This window comes from Pongo pygmaeus, chromosome 16 (genome assembly GCF_028885625.2).
Source record: "Pongo pygmaeus isolate AG05252 chromosome 16, NHGRI_mPonPyg2-v2.0_pri, whole genome shotgun sequence".
NCBI lineage: Eukaryota > Metazoa > Chordata > Mammalia > Primates > Hominidae > Pongo > Pongo pygmaeus.
In genome coordinates this window covers 55,867,554-55,886,324 of record NC_072389.2, presented here as the reverse complement: position 1 = coordinate 55,886,324, position 18,771 = coordinate 55,867,554, and the positions used below count along the sequence as shown (strand labels likewise).

Below are 18,771 nucleotides of genomic sequence, written 5' to 3'. Positions count from 1 at the left end.
TGTTATACAGACACATGAAGTCAAGAAGAGGGATAGTTAGGGATGATGGAAGGGCTGCTATTTTGTTACATGGTCAAGGAGAGCTGATAAGGTGACACTTGAGAGGGAAATGAGGAAGCAAGATACAAGAAAAACATAAGGCAAAGCATGTAAAGGGGAGGAGATGGCTCGTGTGTTGGAAGAATAGTAAGAACAGTCTAATATAACTTGAGTGAAATAAGCAGAGAGTGCTAGGTGATGAAGTCAGAAGTTCTGGTGTGTGGTGGTAGAGAAGCATGGTGACTAGTAGAGGCAGTAGGCAGTTCATGACATGAGACCTTGTGGACCATTATAAGCATTTTGGCTTCTGCTCTGAATGAGAAGAGGAGGTTTTAAGTAGAGAGTCAACAGTTGCAAAGATCACTCGGATGATGTTTTCAAAATGGAGTATAATGGCAAGGCAGCAGTTGAAAGACCTACGAAGATGCTGTTTTCATAATTTGGATGAGGGATGAGATGTGATGCATTATGAAGATCAAACTGAGTGATGCATTTGTTTGCCAGGGCTGCTATAACCAAATATCACAGACTGGGTGGTTTAAAAACAGAAATTTATTTTCTCATGGTTTCGGAGATTAAAAGTCTAAGAGTAAGTGTCAGCAGATTTGGTTTATCTTGGGGCCTCTCTCTTTGGCTTGCACATGGTCATCTTCATGCTGTGTCCTCCCTCTCATGGCTTCCTGTGTATAGGTATCCCTGGTGTTTCCTTTTGTATTCAAATTTCTTTACAAGAGAACCAGTTGGATTCGGGGCCACTCCAAAGGCCTTATTTTAAATTAATCGTCACCTATTTAAAGGCCCTGCCTCCAAGTACGGTAATGTTTTAAGGTATTATCACATATATAAAAGCCCTGTCTCCAACTACAGTCATATTTTGTGGTATTGGGAGTTAGGGGACATAATTCAGCCCATAAGAAGTAATAATGGGCCAGGCATGGTGGTTCATGCCTATAAGCTCAGCACTTTGGGAGGCTGAGGTGGGAGGATCACTTGAGCCCAGGAGTTCAAAACTAGCCTGGGCAACATGGTAAGACACTTTCTACAAAAAAAAAAAAAAGAAAAAAAAAATTACCCTGGCGTGGTGGTATGTGCCTACCGTCCTAGCTACTTGGGAGGCTGAGGTGGGAGGATTACTTGAGCCCGGGAGGTCAAGGCTGCAGTGAGCCAAGCCATGATCACACCACTGCACTCCAGCCTGGGCAATAGAGTGAGACCCTGACTCCCTCCCTCAAAACAAAGAAGTGATAATGAGGAGTTATATGCTCTTTGGAACTGCCTTTTACACTTTTCTCTCTCATTTTTGACTGAAATAGACTTTTGTCATTGTTTATTGTGTGTGTGTTTGTTTTGCATATGGTCCTGTGCCACCGAGCTGTATTCTTAATTTTTTCTAAATGACGTGTAGGGCAATAATAAAAAACTACAGTTACTTAGAGGAGAAATGCAAAAACGGACTAGACCAAATAACATGGTAAAATTTAGTGTTATATGTGTTTCTGGCATTTGTAGTGATTTGATATTGTGAGGTTTAGTGGTTTTTGTTCCTTTTTGGTCCTTGTGTGTTTTGTAGGTTTGGCTATGACCTTCTTTTAAGTTTGTTATGACTTTGTTGCCTTATATCTTGTATGTGTAGAGAAATATATCACATATTATAGTGTTACAGATTGAGCACAGGAGTGTTCTGAACACAATAATGACTGTAATCCCAGAACTTTGGGAGGCTGAGGCATGAGCCCAAGAGTTCAAGACCCGCCTGTCTCTACTAAAAAAAAAAAAAAATTAGTCGGCTGTCTTAGCATGCACCTGTAGTCCCACCTACTGGGGAGGCTCACAAGGGAGGATTGCTTGAGTCCAGGAGTTTGAGGCTGCAGTGAGCTGTCATTGCGCCACTGCGCTGTTTCCTGGGTGACCCTGTCTTTAAGAAAATAAAAAGAACAAAATGAATAAACTTTTTTTATGAGCAGGTGTGGCAAAACATGTTGGAGATGCCCTCAAAGAACATGCTTCCAGATCATCTCGAAAGATTTGCACTATCGGAATAGCTCCATGGGGAGTGATTGAAAACAGAAATGATCTTGTTGGGAGAGATGTAAGAATTATTTTTAAAATTTCTTATGTTTGAAATTATATATAAACAAAATTATAGTAAGAATAGTGCCAGTTTAAAATATTTATGATTGTATATACTTTTCAAATTAAGTTTAAAAGGTATTTTCCTGAGGTTTACTTCTTGAATTTTTGGAAATGCATAAATATAAATAATTCATAACTATAAATAATTAAGTTCATAAATATAAATGCTGTTATAGTGTTGACACATTTTGCTTTCAGTGTTTTATGTATAAAATTATTTCACATTTTCCATATAAGCTAGTCTTTGTAATTAAATTTTTAATGACTACATGACATGAGAATTAATTTTATTCTCACTAAGAATAGGGAATAGGAGTTAAATGCTAGTGTTTTGTTTGAATAGGTTAAAGACATGTGAATTGGTTATAGATATTTATCAACACTGTTAAAAAGAATTACTGGCTGGGCGCAGTGGCTCACGCCTGTAATCTCAGCACTTTGGAGGCCGAGGCGGGCTGATCACTGGAGATCAGGAGTTCAAGACCAGCCTGGCCAACATGGTGAAACCCCGTCTCTACTAAAAATACAAAGATTAACTGGGTGTAGTGGCCTGTGCCACCTAGCTACTTGGGAGGTCAAGGCGGGAGAATTGCTTGAAACTGGAAGGCAGAGGTTGCAGTGAGCCGAGATTGAGCCACTGCATTCCAGCCTAGGTGACAAAGCAAAACTCCATCTCATACATACATACATACATACAATTACTGAATTATAATGAACACTTTCAAGTGTTCTAATGTCAGTTTTTGAGTCTACTCATGGCTGGAAAAATAGCAATATTACATTTTATTGTTTTTTACAGTGTCTTTTTTTTTTTTTTTTTTTTGAGATGGAGTTTCACTCTTGTTGCCCAGGCTGGAGTGCAGTAGCGCAATCTGGGCTCACTGCAACCTCCACCTCCTGGGTTCAAGTGATTCTCCTGCCTCAGCCTCCTGAGTAGCTAGGATTAAAGGCACCCACCACTACACCCATCTAATTTTTATAGTTTTTGTAGAGATGGGGTTTCACCATGTTGGCCAGGCTGGTCTTGAACTCCTGACCTCAGGTAATCCACCCGCCTCAGCCTCCCAAAGTAATGGGATCACAGGCATGAGCCACTGTGCCTGGCCACAATATCTTTTATATATTGTAGTTTAGTCACTTAATAATCTGATAATAGTTTATTTGCACTATTTAGTTATTTATTGCTTCTCTCTTTGCATGTGATGATGAAATATATAATTCTGCAGTATGGGTCAAGATATAATCATGTGTTTCAACCCATTATTGATTAATCTTCAGCTGCTTAAAAGCTTATGCTTTTTGATACATTCTTTGTCATTTGGTATTTATTTCTGTATGTAAAATAGAATTTTACTTCTTACTTGTCTTTACGGATTATTTCAAAATTTATTTTACATCATATTGTATTTAATCCTGCTCACTAACTCTTTTGTTTGCTGTTGTTTAGGTGGTTGCTCCTTATCAAACCTTATTGAACCCCCTGAGCAAATTGAATGTTTTGAATAATCTGCATTCCCATTTCATATTGGTGGATGATGGCACTGTTGGAAAGTATGGGGCAGAAGTCAGACTGAGAAGAGAACTCGAAAAAACTATTAATCAGCAAAGAATTCATGCTAGTAAGTGAGTTCACAAATTTGTTGTTGAAATTGTCCTGGGCTGTACTAATAGCCAAATTCAAAGAAGGTAGAATGTTTTTTGAAGTGCCCTTTCTTACATAGCAAGATAACATATGAAACAACCAACAGTGGTTGATCTTAGACAAAATGATAAGACCAAGGAAAAGAAGTCAAAATTGAGTACTCAGTTATCAAGGCTAAAACCAAAAAAGGTTCATTGGAAGCTCTGTTGTTATTGCAATATTCCATTTCAGCCCAAGGAATTCATAAATATTCTTTTTTTTTTTTTTTTTTCTTTGAGGTGAAGTCTCACTCTGTCACCCAGGCTGGAGTGCAGTGGCATGATCTTGGCTCACTGCAAGCTCTGCCTCCCGGGTTTACACCATTCTCCTGCCTCAGCCTCCTGAGTAGCTGGGACTACAGGTGCCCGCCACCATGCCCGGCTAATTTGTATTTTTAGTAGTGATGGGGTTTCACCATGTTAGCCAGGATGGTCTCAATCTCCTGACTTCATGATCCGCCGGTCTCGGCCTCCCAAAGTGCTGGGATTACAGGTGTGAGCCACTGCACCTGACCCATAAATATTCTTAGTGTGTGATTTATTCCAATACATGGCTGTGAAATTCAAGATTGAAAACTAAAAGGGAAAAAAATCACTGAAAGAAATAAATCATCTTAAAATTTATGAAATGAGTATCACTGTTTGGCTAAATGTGTCTTAAAAATTGTATTCCTGGGACTAATTTTTCTTTCCAACCATGTCTGAATTTTCTGGTTCAACATCTAAATTTTTATTTCAAATAAAGGAAAATTTGTAACCTAAGGACCCCAAGAAGTTGAGCTCTGTGATAAAGTGAAATAGAAATTAAAAAACTACAGAACAGTGTTTACGGATTATGGTGGAGTCAGAACTTTTGCTAAAAGTTAAGAATGGGCTGGGCGTGGTGGCTCACGCCTATAATGGAAGCACTTTGGGAGGCCGAGGTGGGTGGATCATCTGAGGTCAGGAATTCTAGACCAGACTGACCAGTATGGTGAAACCCTGTCTCTCCTAAAAATACAAAAATTAGCCGAGAATGGTGGCGTGTGCTTGTAGTCCCAGCTTCTCGGGAGGCTGAGACAGGAGAATTGTTTGAGCCCAGGAGGCGGAGGCTGCAGTGAGCCGAGATCGCGTCACTGCATTCCAGCCTGGGTGACAGAGCAAGACTCCATCGCAAAAAAAAAAAAAAAAAAAAAAAAAGAAAGTAAGTTAAGAATTGTTTATAGTCCTACAGATACCTTTTTTTTTTCATTTTCTCAGTGCACCGCAAGTTATTGTAAAGGCAAAAATTCATATTCTTCACTAATTTTTTTCTGTTGCTCTTCTAGAGGTCTTGGAATTTTATTGATCAGTTCCAGTTATGTAATTCTGTCATCAGTTTCTTCTTTAATCTTTAATTTTTTTTTCTTTTTTTGAGATGGAGTCTCGCACTGTCGCCCTGGCTGTTGTGCAGTGGCCTGATCTCACCTCGCTGCAACCTCCGCCTCCTGGGTTCAAGCGATTCTTGTCCCTCAGCCTCCCCAGTAGCTAGGATTACAGGCACTCGCCACCACGCCCCGGCTAATTTTTTGTATTTTTGATCGAGAGGAGGTTTCACTATGTTAGCCAGGCTGCTTTTGATCTCCTGACCTCGTGATCGCTGGCCTCGGCCTCCTGAAGTACCGCAATTACAGGCATGAGCCACCGCACCCAGCCGTCCTTTTTTTTTTTTTTTTTTTTTGAGACGGAGTCTTGCTCTGTTGCCCAGGCTGGAGTGCAGTGGCGCGATCTCAGCTCACTGCACCTTTCGCCTCCCGGGTTCAAGCAGTTGTCATGCCTCAGCCTCCCGAGTAGCTGGGACTACAGGTGCGTGCCACCATGCCCGGCTACTTTTTTGTATTTTTAGTAGAGATGGGGTTTCACCGTGTTAGCCAGGAAGGTCTTCATCTCCTGACCTCGTGATCTGTCTGACTTGGCCTCCCAAAGTGCTGGGATTACGGCATGAGCCATTTCTGTTTTCTTTTTTACAAACCTTTCGTGTAGCATTTGAGACAGTCATTAATTTTTTTTTTTTTTTTTTTTTTTTTTTTTTTGTGAGGCGGTCTCGCTCTGTCACCAGGCTGGAGTGCAGTGGCGTGATCTTGGCTCACTGCAACCTCTGCCTCCTGGGTTCAGGTGATTCTCCTGCCTCAGCCCTCCTGAGTAGCTGGGACTACAGGCGTGTGCCACCACACCTGGTTAATTTTTTGTATTTTTAGTAGAGATAGGGTTTCACCGTGTTAGCCAGGATGGTCTTGATCTCCTGACCTTGTGATCCGTCCGTCTCGGCCTCCGAAAGTGCTGAGATTACAGGCATGAGCCACTGCGCCCGGCCAAGACTGTCATTAATTTCTATTTTAATATCTCATTTGGAATCAGAAATATATATTTTAAAAATGAATAAAAATCAATGTTAGAAGTTCAACTAATGTATTAAAAAGCAAACTAAAAAATTAGTATTTACATTTCACTTCAAGAGCTCAGTAAAATATGGAAAACAAATTTTTACTTTTAAGTAGTGAATATATAAATTATTTGCTATTATATATTGGATTTTCTAATTTTGTCATTTAGAGAACAGCCTTTAAGATAGTGACAAAGTATTCATTATTTAATTTACTTATGTGAACTGATATCAGGTGGAGTGCTTAAAGTCAAGTCAACATAGTCTTAGAAATTATGTTTTTACTTTTTAATTTTTTTTTCAGTAAAATCTAAAATTAGAGTACTGAATTTTGCCTAATTTTTTTTTCTTGGAGAGAAACTTAATTGGGATGAAATAATTTTTTAATTTAACTTTGCTCTTTTTAGGGATTGGCCAGGGTGTCCCTGTGGTGGCACTTATATTTGAGGGTGGGCCAAATGTTATCCTCACAGTTCTTGAATACCTTCAGGAAAGCCCCCCTGTTCCAGTAGTTGTATGTGAAGGAACAGGCAGAGCTGCAGATCTGCTAGCATATATTCATAAACAAACAGAAGAAGGAGGGTAAGTGTATGACCAACATTTTAATTAATTTTATTTATTTATTTATTTATTTATTTTTGATACAGAGTCTTGCTGTGTCTTCCAGCCTGGATAGAGTGCAGTGGTGCAATCTTGGCTTACTACAACCTCCACCTCCCAGGTTCAAGCGATTTTCCTGCCTCAGCCTCCCAAATAGCTGGGATTACATGCATGAGCCACCACGTCTGGCTAATTTTTGTATCTTTTTAATAGAGATGGGGTTTCACTGTGTTGGCCAGGCTAGTCTTGAACTCCTGACCTCAAGTGATCCACCTACCTCGGCCTCCCAAAGTGCTGGGATTACAGGCATGAGCCACTGTGCCTGGCCCATTTTAATGAATTTATTAAAGTGGCTTGTGGTTTTTAGAATACAGTGTTGGATTCCTCCCTGTGTTTTATGAACATGAAAATTTTAAGTTTAATACAACACTTTGTTAAGGGTTGAGGAAGTAGCGTGACTCATATGTTATTGGAACAAATTAAAATAAAACCATCTTCATGGAACGCAGTTTTGTAAGGTCTGTCAAACGTAGAGGCACTTATCTTTTAACGTAGTAGTTTCATTTCTGGGAATTGTTCCTACAGATGTACATCTGTGAAATAATATATGTTTAAAGCTACTCATTACGGGGTTCTTTATAAGATTGGAACAAAGTAGAACATGAGAAGACTAGATACGTTATGGTGTATTTATACAAAGAAATGGTTTATAGCTGAGTAAGAATGGTTTTGAGAAGATTACCAAAATATGTACATGCAAAAAGGAAGGTGTAGAGAAGCATATATATTGTGCCACTTTTTATATAGAATAAAAGGAGAGGGGATAATTATTTGTATATGCAGAAAGACATCTTGGAAAGTTATATAAGTAAATTATTCCTAAAAATAGTTGTGATAGAACTGGGCAGATGAAAGACAGTGGGAAGGAGACTTTCACTATTAATTTTAATATTTTAACATTTTATATTTTCTACTATTTTTGAGCCATGAAAATGTATTAAGTATTCAAAAAAGAAAAAATATGAGTTCCTATGTTTAAGAACATCGTGGTGAAATACTAGTTTATACATCATAATATCTTCAAATTATTTTTATACAATATCTTATGTGAGTACTGATATTGCCACACACATACTTTTTGATAAAATTCACAAAGTAATTCAAAGAGAAAAATCACTCCATTTCATTTATTTTCCTTCTAACATTTGTGTTGGGAGTCTAATGAAGGAAGAAATAATCCCACCCAAGGTGAAGTATGTAATATTAATACATTATTTTCAAAGGTCTTACATGGATCTACCTGTACTTCATATTGATCCTACAAATAATGGAAGATGACATGAGTGAATTATGTTCCCTTTTATTCCAGGAATCTTCCTGATGCAGCAGAACCCGATATTATTTCCACTATCAAAAAAACATTTAACTTTGGCCAGAATGAAGCAGTTCATTTATTTCAAACACTGATGGAGTGCATGAAAAGAAAGGAGCTTGTAAGTAGATTTCAGCAGAAATTTAAAAAGCTGATAAGCCTTTTTTCTTTCATTCAAAACACATTCTAAATTGGTGAAATACTTTTGTTTTTATTTGGATTTTAGACTTTGAAATCTTTATTAACCATAAAAATATGTCATTTATTGGTCTGTTCAAGTTGAGAGGTATCATAGAAGGAGGCCTGTAGTTTTTTATATGATATTGAGACTGTGTATTTGTGCTTCTGTTTTAGGAAAAGTTTTAAGAAAAGTAACTAGGTCTCAACAGATAATGTTCAGTACCAAGGAAGAACTATAAAGAGTTGTTAATGGTTTCTCTAATAAAATGTTTGGAAAAAAGATTGTTATGTGCTTAAGCCTATTAAATTAAAGACCAGTGCTGCTTTGTTTCAATCATGTAAACGTGGGCATAAGTTTTCAGAGATAAAATTTTTTAGCAAGCCTATAAATACATAACACGATTTGATTTGCTGTCTTTTTCATTGCAGGTTTTTGTAAACTATGAAATAAAGTTGGCCAAAAATTTTGTATTGGGGTTATAATAATGTTTCACGTTCTTTTCTTTATTTTTTATTTTTGGAGACAGAGTCTCGCTCCATTGCTCAAGCTGGAGTGCCGTGGTGCAATCTCAGCTCACTGCAACCTCTGTCTCCCGGGTGCAAGCGATTCTTCCACCTCAGCCTCCCGACTACAGGCATATGCCACCATGCCTGGCTAATTTTTGTATTTTCACTAGAGACGGTGTTTCACTGTGTTGGACAGGCTGGTCTCGAACTCCTCACGTGATCCGCCCACCTTGGCCTCCCAAATTGCTGGGATTACAAGCATGAGCCATGGGCTTGGCCATCTTTCACTTTATGAAAAATGTTATTAAATTACAATTTCTGAAATGGTGCTATGTTTCAAGTAATTTAAAGACATTTGCAATAAAAATATTGACCAAAACAAACATTTATCTTTCAAGAATCTATACATTATGTGAACATGTAAATGTTCATTCTGTGGAAGGAACTGTAGGATTTATTTACCCTGATAAGGAATCTATAGTCTCAGCCTCTAAATTTCTTACTCTAGTAAGGGACATAAGATAGGTCAAAATATGAATGTAATATGAAACCAAATATTTTTAGTATATTTGCCATTTTATTTAGTAAATGATAAAGTTTTTTAAATTTTTTGGTTTTTTGGTTGAAATGAAGTTACTAACTATATACATAAATATATTATGTGTATGTATGTTTATATATACATAACACATAGATTCCTAGATACATACATATATATTTTGCCCCCCATATAGTTTGAAATTACTGAGTTTTATGATGCCTTTGTTTTAAAAACATAAAGGCATAATGTTATGAATTTATCTTTAAATAGATCACTGTTTTCCATATTGGGTCAGATGAACATCAAGATATAGATGTAGCAATACTTACTGCACTGCTAAAAGGTAAGCCTCTAAGAACTTTTTTATTTGTAAGACCTTTTATTTTATATATGTATATGTATGTGTATGTGTGTATATGTGTATGTATATAAAATATAGAACCTTTTAACATGGCTAAATGCTTGCAAAGTGAATTTTCAGTCATTTTTCTTTGTGAAAGACACAATGTTGGTTTCCTTGGTGGTAAGGTAACTTTTAATTTAATCTTGTAGAATTTAAAAAATAAAAGTTTTTAGCAAGGTTTATGCCACCAAACCTATTTAATAGTCCTATTAAGAACGTCTAACATCCTGGGCCAGGCATGGTGGCTCACACCTGTAATCCCAACACTTTGAGAGCCAAAGCAGAAGGATCACTTGAGGCCAGGAGTTCGAGGCCAGGAGTTCAAGACCAGCCTGGACAAGATAGACCCATCTCTACAAAAAATTTAAAAATTACCTGGGCTTGGTGGCATTTGCCTGTAGTCCCAGCTACTTGGGAGGCTGAGGTGGAATCACTTGAGCCTGGAAGGTTGAGGCTGCAGTGAGCTGTGATCATGCCGCTATATTCCAGTTTGGGCAACAGAGCAAGACTCTGTCTCACAGCAAACAAAAATTAGCTGGGCATGGTGGTGTGCACTCTGTAGTCCCAGCTGTTCAGGAGGCTGAGGTGGGAGGATTGCTTGAGCCCAGTGTTTGAGGTTACATTGAGCCATTATCACACCGCTACACTCCAGCCTGGGTGACAGCAAGACCCTGTCTCTAAAAATAAATAAAAATGTGTCACTTTCTTAATCAGCTGAAAAGTAAGTGTATAAAGGTTATAAGGCATTAGTTGTTAGAATTTAAAGATAGGATTTTAAAACATGTCATCTTCATTATGAAGGGAAAATTTGAAAACTAGTGGTATCTTTTAGGACTAAGGGATTGAAGCACACACACACTGATCCTCTCATTATCTCCCCAAAGACATCCAACAGATATAACAACATTATAGCGAAAAATCTTCTCAGAAATTAGAAACTATGACAGTATCCCATCTGTTTACCTGAAAGTTAGTGTAGAGTGATGTGCCAGGAACCCAGCACATTGAGAGGATACTGTCCTTTTATTTACAAGAATTTTCTTGCATATTAGACCATAATAAATTGCCAATACATTAAGCATTTTTAAAATACTGTGATAAAATATATTTATATCATCTGGGATCATGGTATCAAGAGATCACAAGTGATAGGAAACCTAGAAACAAAAAAGGAAAAAAAAATTAATAAATGGGATTGCATAAAAATAAAAAATAAGACTGCGTGCGCTGGCTCACACCTGTAATCCCAGCAATTTGGGAGGCTAAGGTGGGTGGATCACTTGAGGTCGAGTTCAAGATCAGCCTGGCCAACATGGCGAAACCTCGTCTCTACTAACAATACAAAAATTAGCTGGGGGTGGTGGTGGACGCCTGTAGTCCCAGCTACTCTGGAGGCTGAGGCACAAGAATTGCTTGAACCCGGAAGGCAGAGGTTGCAGTGAGCCAGGATCACACCACTGCGCTACAGCCTGGGTGACAGAGTGAAACTGTCTCCAAAAAAAAAAAAAAAAGGATTAAAAAGAAAGTACCATATTCATGAATTATTTACCATGTACTTTTCTGTGTATTAACCACTGTGTTTAAGTGGTTTACATTATTTATCTCATTTTGTTCCTACGAGTCAGATTTCCTATGGTTTTACTCATTTTATAGATGAGGAAACTAAGGAATAGAAATGTTAAAGTGGAGGGATCAAAAAGAGCTGTTAAAAATTAATAAGAAAAAGATGACTACCTCTTGGAAAAATGGGTCAGAACTTACGTAATAGATAATTAGTAGATGAATCCAAATGCTTAGAGAAAATATGGAAGGATGGCCAGTGTTATAGTAATAAATTTTGGGAGGCTGAGGCAAGCAGATCGCTTGAGCCCAGGAGTTTGAGATCAGTCTGGGCAACTTGGCAAAACCCTGTCTCTACAAAAAATACAAAACTTAGCCTGGTGTGGTGCCATGCACCAGTGGTCCCAGCTACTTGAGAGGCTGAGGTGGGAGGATCAGTTGAGCCCAGGAGGCAGAGGTTGCAGTGAACCAAGACCACGCCACTGCACTCCAGCCTGGACAACAGGGAGAGACCCTGTCTCAGAAAAGAGAAGAAGGAAACTCCCCTCTCCGTGGCACATGGAGAAATGGTTATGGTTATACCCCTGCCCTGGTGGATGGTAGAAGCAATCTGAAGTATTTTGGAGTATATCAAAAACCTTAAAGTATATATCCTTGTACCTAGCAGTTTGACTTCTATAATATCATCCTATTTGAATAATCAAGCATGTGCACAAAAACATACTCAGCAAAAAATTCAAAATAACCTGAATATCTACCATTTGAAGTATTTGTTAAATAAATGTGGCTTACCTAACTATATATAAGGGAGATTTATATATAATTTTAAGAAGAACCAAGGTACGATATCAAGGTACATAAAGCAAGCTACTGAACACTTTTGTAGTATGAACCCATTTTTGAATAAAAAATGGAAAGCATATGCATGAGCTTGTATGTACACAGAAAAGTACCTGACAGGCTATTTTCAGAATCCTAATAGCGCTATCTCTGTGATAGAAACAGTTCATCTTTTTGTCTTCTTCTCATTTTTCTGCATTTCTAAATGTTTGCAATGAATGGGAATATGTCGTTTGTAGTTGGAAAGGTAAAGTTCTTAACCCTGGGGCTAATCTTGTCTCTCTGAGGCAGGCTACTTCTGAATGGTGACTGACACCAGCTGTGTAAGTTAACTAAAGAATGGTGGGGAGATGTCATAAGTGTTCGTGCTGGGCACTGTGGCTCACACTTGTAATCCTAGCACGCTGGGAGGCCGAAGTGGCAGGATCACTTGAGGCCAGGAGTTTGAGACCAGCCTGGTCAACAGAGTGAGACTCTGTCTCTACAAAAAAGTTAAAAAATTAGCTGGGTGTGGTGGTGCTCATCTGTAGTCTCGGCTACTTGGAGGCTAAGGCGGGAGGTACACTTGAACCCAGGAATTCAAGGCTGCAGTGAGCCATGATCACCTTTGCACTTTAGCCTGAGCAACAGACCAAGACCCCATCTCTTAAAAAAAAAAAAAAAAAGTGTTCACCTTTTAATGGAGATAAATTAATTGAACCTGTCAACTATTTTCTTTATTCGATTAGGTACTAATGCATCTGCATTTGACCAGCTTATCCTTACATTGGCATGGGATAGAGTTGACATTGCCAAAAATCATGTATTTGTTTATGGACAGCAGTGGCTGGTATGTAAATAATCTACATACACAATACAATTAAATTACACTAAGTAATAAAAAAGTATTTGTGGGAACTGTGACCTTTTACCTTTCTGCCAATAGTTCAAAAATAGTTTAGCCAAGTATTTCTACACCATTCCGATCCAGTTTAGGATTTAATATATGCCTCTAGATAAAACCTTATTTTTTTATAGAGTATATAGATCTCTAAGAATCTTAGAACTGAAAGAAGCTTTAGAACTCATGCTCTGTATACCAGAGAGTCCATTCTAGCATTCCCCCTGATGTTTAGACCTATTCCTTTTTTAGTCTTCCTCATCCTACTAAATGGGAACAACTTCTTCCTAGTTTCTAAGATGAGACTCTTTAGTGTTATCCTTTACTTTTCTCTTTCTCATGTATTCCAATCCAATTCCATCTGTAAATCTTGTCAGATCTAGTTTCAAAATACCTGATTTTATCATCCTGGTCTAGTCTGTCATCCTTCTTTTGTGTTATTTCGGTAGCATACTTTTTGGTTTCACTACTCTCATACTTGCTCTCCTTTTATGGACAGGAGATGAATCACATTCCATTTACTCAGAGCATAATCCAGAGCCTTACATGCTACTACTATCCTCTTTGTTCTTTTTTATCTAACCTTGTTGACGTTCTTGCTCTTCTTTGAACGTATCAAGCATGCTCCTATCTCTAGGCTTTGTACTTGCCTGTCTCTCTATCTTAACATTCTTCCCTACATACCCACGTGGGCTTAATTCCTCCTATCTTTCTGGCCTCTAACCAAATGTCTCCTCTTTGGACTTCCTCTGTCCACCCTGTTTCAATAGCATCCCCCTCAACCAGCATTCTTCCCTGCTATTTTTTTCTAACTTTTGTCACCATCTGACAAACCATATAATGTAGCTATTATTTATTGTTTGTCTTTCTCCTGGAAAGTAAACTTTCTGAGGGCAAGAATATTTTTCAGTTTTGTTTACTACTGTATTGACAGCTTGGTAGGTAGTAATCACTTAAAATTTTGTTACATGTCTGAATCAATAGGAGGCTGGGCAGATTAACTGTTCATCTGTACCTTGAAGTATTAACAGCCTTTACGGAGGACGAACTAGATCCTTTTTGTCCACATAGTAAATATAAACAGCAAATTGCAGAAAAGTATGCACAGTATGATCTTAATTGTGGCAAATTCTCCTTATGAATGTACAAACATTCATGCATATCTACATGTACTGTGTAGTTAATAGTACCTTTCTAAAACTGTTAACATGGGATTCATCTTGGAGAGATGGGGGCTGGAGGAAAGTTTTATTTTATACCATTTTGTAGTGTTTGATTTTTTTTTTTTTTTTAAACCATGGGAATGTATTTCCTATATAGCAATAAAAAACAGTTTATTTAGTCACTTCTCCTCTTGCAGGACTACAGAGGAAAAAAATTAATGTTAATCACCTGTGGTGATGACTATAACCAACCTTATTTTCCCTTGAATAATTTAACTGGATTTTGTTCTCCTCAGATGTAAAGGCTTGGATGAAGCATTTATCTTCTGTGTATATGTGGTTTGTCTGATGAATTTCTTCTGCATAATGTTACCTATTTGATTTTGTGCTTCTTGCTAAACTTAGAATTTGCAGGACAGTTGTTTTTCTTCTTTCTTCTTGCTTGCCAGGAGTTCAGTATGCATTGAGTGATTGAGGAAATGCTCCTTACAAAGCAGACACTTTTTTAAAAATGGTCCCTTTTTTCCCCTCAGATATGAAAATAAAAATGGTCCCTTTTTTCCCCTCAGATATGAAAATTAAGTTTTTATTCTAGGGCAGTGGTTATAAACACAGATAGAATGTTCTTGTTTTAAAAACAATATTTTGTTATATCCCCTTTTATTCTACTAAAGTGAAATTTCATAAGTAATTACATAAATTAAGAATATATAATGCTCTAATTGTAATGACAGAAAAAATGATTTATAATAAAAAATAAATATTTCAGTATATAAATGTTCAACAGTGGCAGTATAAAACACATAATAAGTCAGATGCCTGCAGTTATAATAAGAATCAGTGTAAATGCTGCAGTTATACATACCTAGTACAAGTATGTTGTTGGTAACTTAAATATCCTGGGGAACAGATAAACACCCTTTGTAAGTGTAGGACAAAGAAAGACCAAGGGGCACTAGAGTAATGTTAGAAGATTACTGTTAGAGTAAGTAATAACATCAGGATTATTTGTATGTGATAAGAGAAAGAAGGAAATAATCTTAAGTAAAATAGTAACATGCCATGATAAACTACAGCCTAATAATGTAGAGAAAACTAACAAGTATTATTTTCTTGGAAATCAGGCCTTATTTTTAAGCATGTGAAAGTATTTTCCTTGTTGTGACAGAACTGAGTGTTGAAAAATGTCACAGAAAATATACCTTTCATCTTTAAATTCCCATCATGTAAAAAGCATACATTTCATCAGTATATACTTAAAATAGGCCTGGGTGTGGTGGCTCATGCCTCTAATTCCAGTACTGTGGGAGGCTGAGGTAGGAAGATCACTTGAGGCCAGGAGTTTGAGACCTGTCCCTATTTTAAAAATAAAGAAAAAGAAAAAAGGCAGGTACAGGAGTGCACACCTGTAGTTCTTAGCTACGTGGGAGGCTGAGGTGGGAACATCCCTTGAACCCCTGAGTTTGAGGCTGCAGTGAGCTATGATTGTGCCACTGGGTAACAGAATGAGACCCCGTCTCAAAAAACAGAAAGTATATACTTAAATATCGTGAAGACTATATCCCTGCTAGGTGATTTAAATTGAAGATAGATTGGAGAAAGAAATGGTAATATAAGTTGCTCTAGAGAAGTTGTGTAGTGTGTGTTAAACCTCTGAAGATAGAATAAGATTGAAAAATAATGGGTAAAAAAACCAGTGGTTTTGTATTGATTTTTGCCACAAAGATGTCTTTAATAATGTGGTACTAAAATATTTAAAATACACAGAAATATACAAAATATTAAAAAATATACAGACTATATTAAAACATCCTTTATTAATAAAACTCAGTGAAATACCTATATTTCATGTCTCTACTAATTTACCAATATTTGATTTCAAGTCTGTTGAAGTTTATAAAATAGGCTTTAATATATAAAGGACAGCTACAAATGCTGAATGATACAGATGTGTTATATTAAGCACAAAGGACATAAGTTGTATTGCTGTCAAGTGATTTCTTTTCCCTAATGACGAATGATTTCTTTTAAAGTTCTGAAGAAAACTAAGTACAATCTTGCCTGACTTATATCTGGTGGTTGTATTTTTGGAAAATTCATTGTAGAACAAAAACTATGATGAAATACTTTGTGTTCATTTGTAAGGCAGAATTACTGGTTTTTCACTCATGAACATCTAACAGGATAATAAAAAGTTGTGTGGGATGCAGGATGGTTTCTTTCTGAGTAGAATTCTCCAGCATATTGCATGATTTCTGATGTCCCTTGACCCTACCCATTAAATGTTAGTAACAGCACTCACTTATTGAAACAATCCTTCCCACAAAACCTTCCCTAAACACTGAGAGCATTGCTTTAAGGTATTCTTTCCCAAGATTTAATTGATAATGGATTCTGTTTTTTCCCCCATGTAACACTTATTCTCCTACAGAAGTAGTGTTTGTGGAATATTCTTTAAGAAATGTTGTTCTAGAGAGGTCTTTTAATCTATTCCCTAAACACCTTAAGTCTTATTAGCTTTTTACTGTGTTGCATCTTTCTAATTTTGTTCTAAAACTGTTGGGAACAAATTAAATGTAAATCCTAAGGACTTAAAAGTGTTTGTGTAATTAGAATATGTGAAATATGTATTTATTAAATTTGATACTCCTAGGTTGGATCCTTGGAACAAGCTATGCTTGATGCTCTTGTAATGGATAGAGTTGCATTTGTAAAACTTCTTATTGAAAATGGAGTAAGCATGCATAAATTCCTTACCATTCCGAGACTGGAAGAACTTTACAACACTGTAAGTCTGCATTAAAATTCTTTATTGACTACATTTTATCTTTTGGGAAATGTTACTTTACCTGAATATAGCCATTCCGATTGATAAAACCCTGAATGTCTTTCTTGGTTATATGAAAAAATTATGGCCAGTCTTAGTATGAATTGGTTGTATTACAGTCTGAAACCCTTTCCTTGTTTTTAGAACCCATTCCCTGTCACCATAACCACGTAGGGCTATTAAGTCTCCCTCTCTTTCCTGTATATTTCCCTTTCCCTCCCCTTACCAAAACTAGAGGATCAACTTCTTAATTATAGGGTGATTATGTTTCTTTTGACTCCGTTGTCTAATGGAGGAATTATGCATTGCTTTTTTCTCTTTTTTTTTTTCTTTTTTTACATTCATTGTTTGACCTCATGGTATACCCCTTTTAGCTTACATACTGTTTTCATTTTTTTTGTAAAGGACTCCTGAAAACTTACTATTCTTGTCACAAAGACTTTCACATTTTATTCCAAATTTTTATTATATTAGCATTGAAGATATACTACCCTTCTTAGTGGTTTTCTGTGTTACGAATATGAGTTTACTACCCAAATCCTTAACTTGATTTTCAAAGATCTTCATATATTGCCCCAGCTACTTTTCTCACTTGGCCTTTTTATTGCCCCCTAAATCTGGGGCGGGGCAGCAATAAGATGGTAAATGTCTATCTACTATTTACTAAAAATACAAACTTTTTTTTTTTTTTTTAGACAGAATCTCACTCTGTCACTAGGCTGGAGTGCAGTGGTGCCATCTTGGCTCACTGCAACCTCCGCCTCCCTGGTTCAAGTGATACTCCTGCCTCAGCCTCCCAGGTAGCTGGGACTACAGGCGTGTGCCACAGCATCCAGCTAATTTTTGTGTTTTTAGTAGAGTCGGGGTTTCACCATGTTGGCCAGGATGATCTTGATCTCTTGACCTCATGATCTGCCCGCCTCAGCCTCCCAAAGCACTGGGATTACAGGCGTGAGCCACTGCACCCGGCCAAAAATGCAGACTTTTTTTAAAAAAGCATTTGCTATTTTCACAGTGCTGGTCTGTTTTGCTTCCAACTAATAACCTGTTTATTGAAATTTTATTCATTGCGTAGAACTTAGCTTAAATGCCATGCCACTGGTTCCATGAAGCTTGGTGGCATAGTTAAGTACAATTATTATGTCTTTCCCTTTGGATTGTAAATTTCTTTAAAGTAGGTATTATATCTCATTTTCTCCCTTTTTTTTCTTTTTTTGAGACAGAATCTCACTCTGTTGCCCAAGCTGGAGCACAGTGGCACGATCTGGGCTCACTGAAACCTCTGCCTCCCGGGTTCAAGCAATTTTCCTGCCTCAGCCTCCTGAGTAGCTGGGATTACAGGTGCATGCCACCATGCCCAGCTAATTTTTGTATTTTTAGTGGAGATGGGGTTTCGCCATGTTGGCCAGGCTGGTCTTGAACTCCCGACTTCAGATGATCCACCTGCCTCAGCCTCCCAAAGTTCTGGGATTACAGGCGTGAGCCACCGGGCACAGCTTCCATTATTTTCTTTTAGTAGTGCATAGCACATTTGCATTGAACTTTGTTGGCATTTTACTATCCCTAGTGGACAGATGTAAAAATTAAAAGGATTATTCGTTGTGCTGTAGTAAGGTTTATACCTGAACTATAAAGCAATGTAAAA

At 37.4% G+C, this 18,771-nt stretch overlaps 1 protein-coding gene across 5 annotated transcripts in view; it reads left to right on the top strand.

Annotated features, from left to right (window-relative positions):
* Positions 1-18,771, top strand: part of TRPM7 (transient receptor potential cation channel subfamily M member 7) — a 129,162-nt gene that overhangs the window by 48,831 nt on the left and 61,560 nt on the right. For 4 of the 5 annotated variants that reach the window (XM_063652234.1, XM_054450615.2, XM_063652233.1 and 1 more), the window contains exons 6-12: positions 2,004-2,128; positions 3,620-3,791; positions 6,661-6,835; positions 8,223-8,346; positions 9,724-9,796; positions 12,985-13,085; positions 16,953-17,087. In XM_063652234.1, coding sequence (XP_063508304.1) covers positions 2,004-2,128; positions 3,620-3,791; positions 6,661-6,835; positions 8,223-8,346; positions 9,724-9,796; positions 12,985-13,085; positions 16,953-17,087 — 905 coding nt within the window. Of the gene's footprint in view, positions 1-2,003; positions 2,129-3,619; positions 3,796-6,660; positions 6,836-8,222; positions 8,347-9,723; positions 9,797-12,984; positions 13,086-16,952; positions 17,088-18,771 lie in introns of those variants that run through there. The other variant, XM_063652235.1, reaches the window with a different exon arrangement.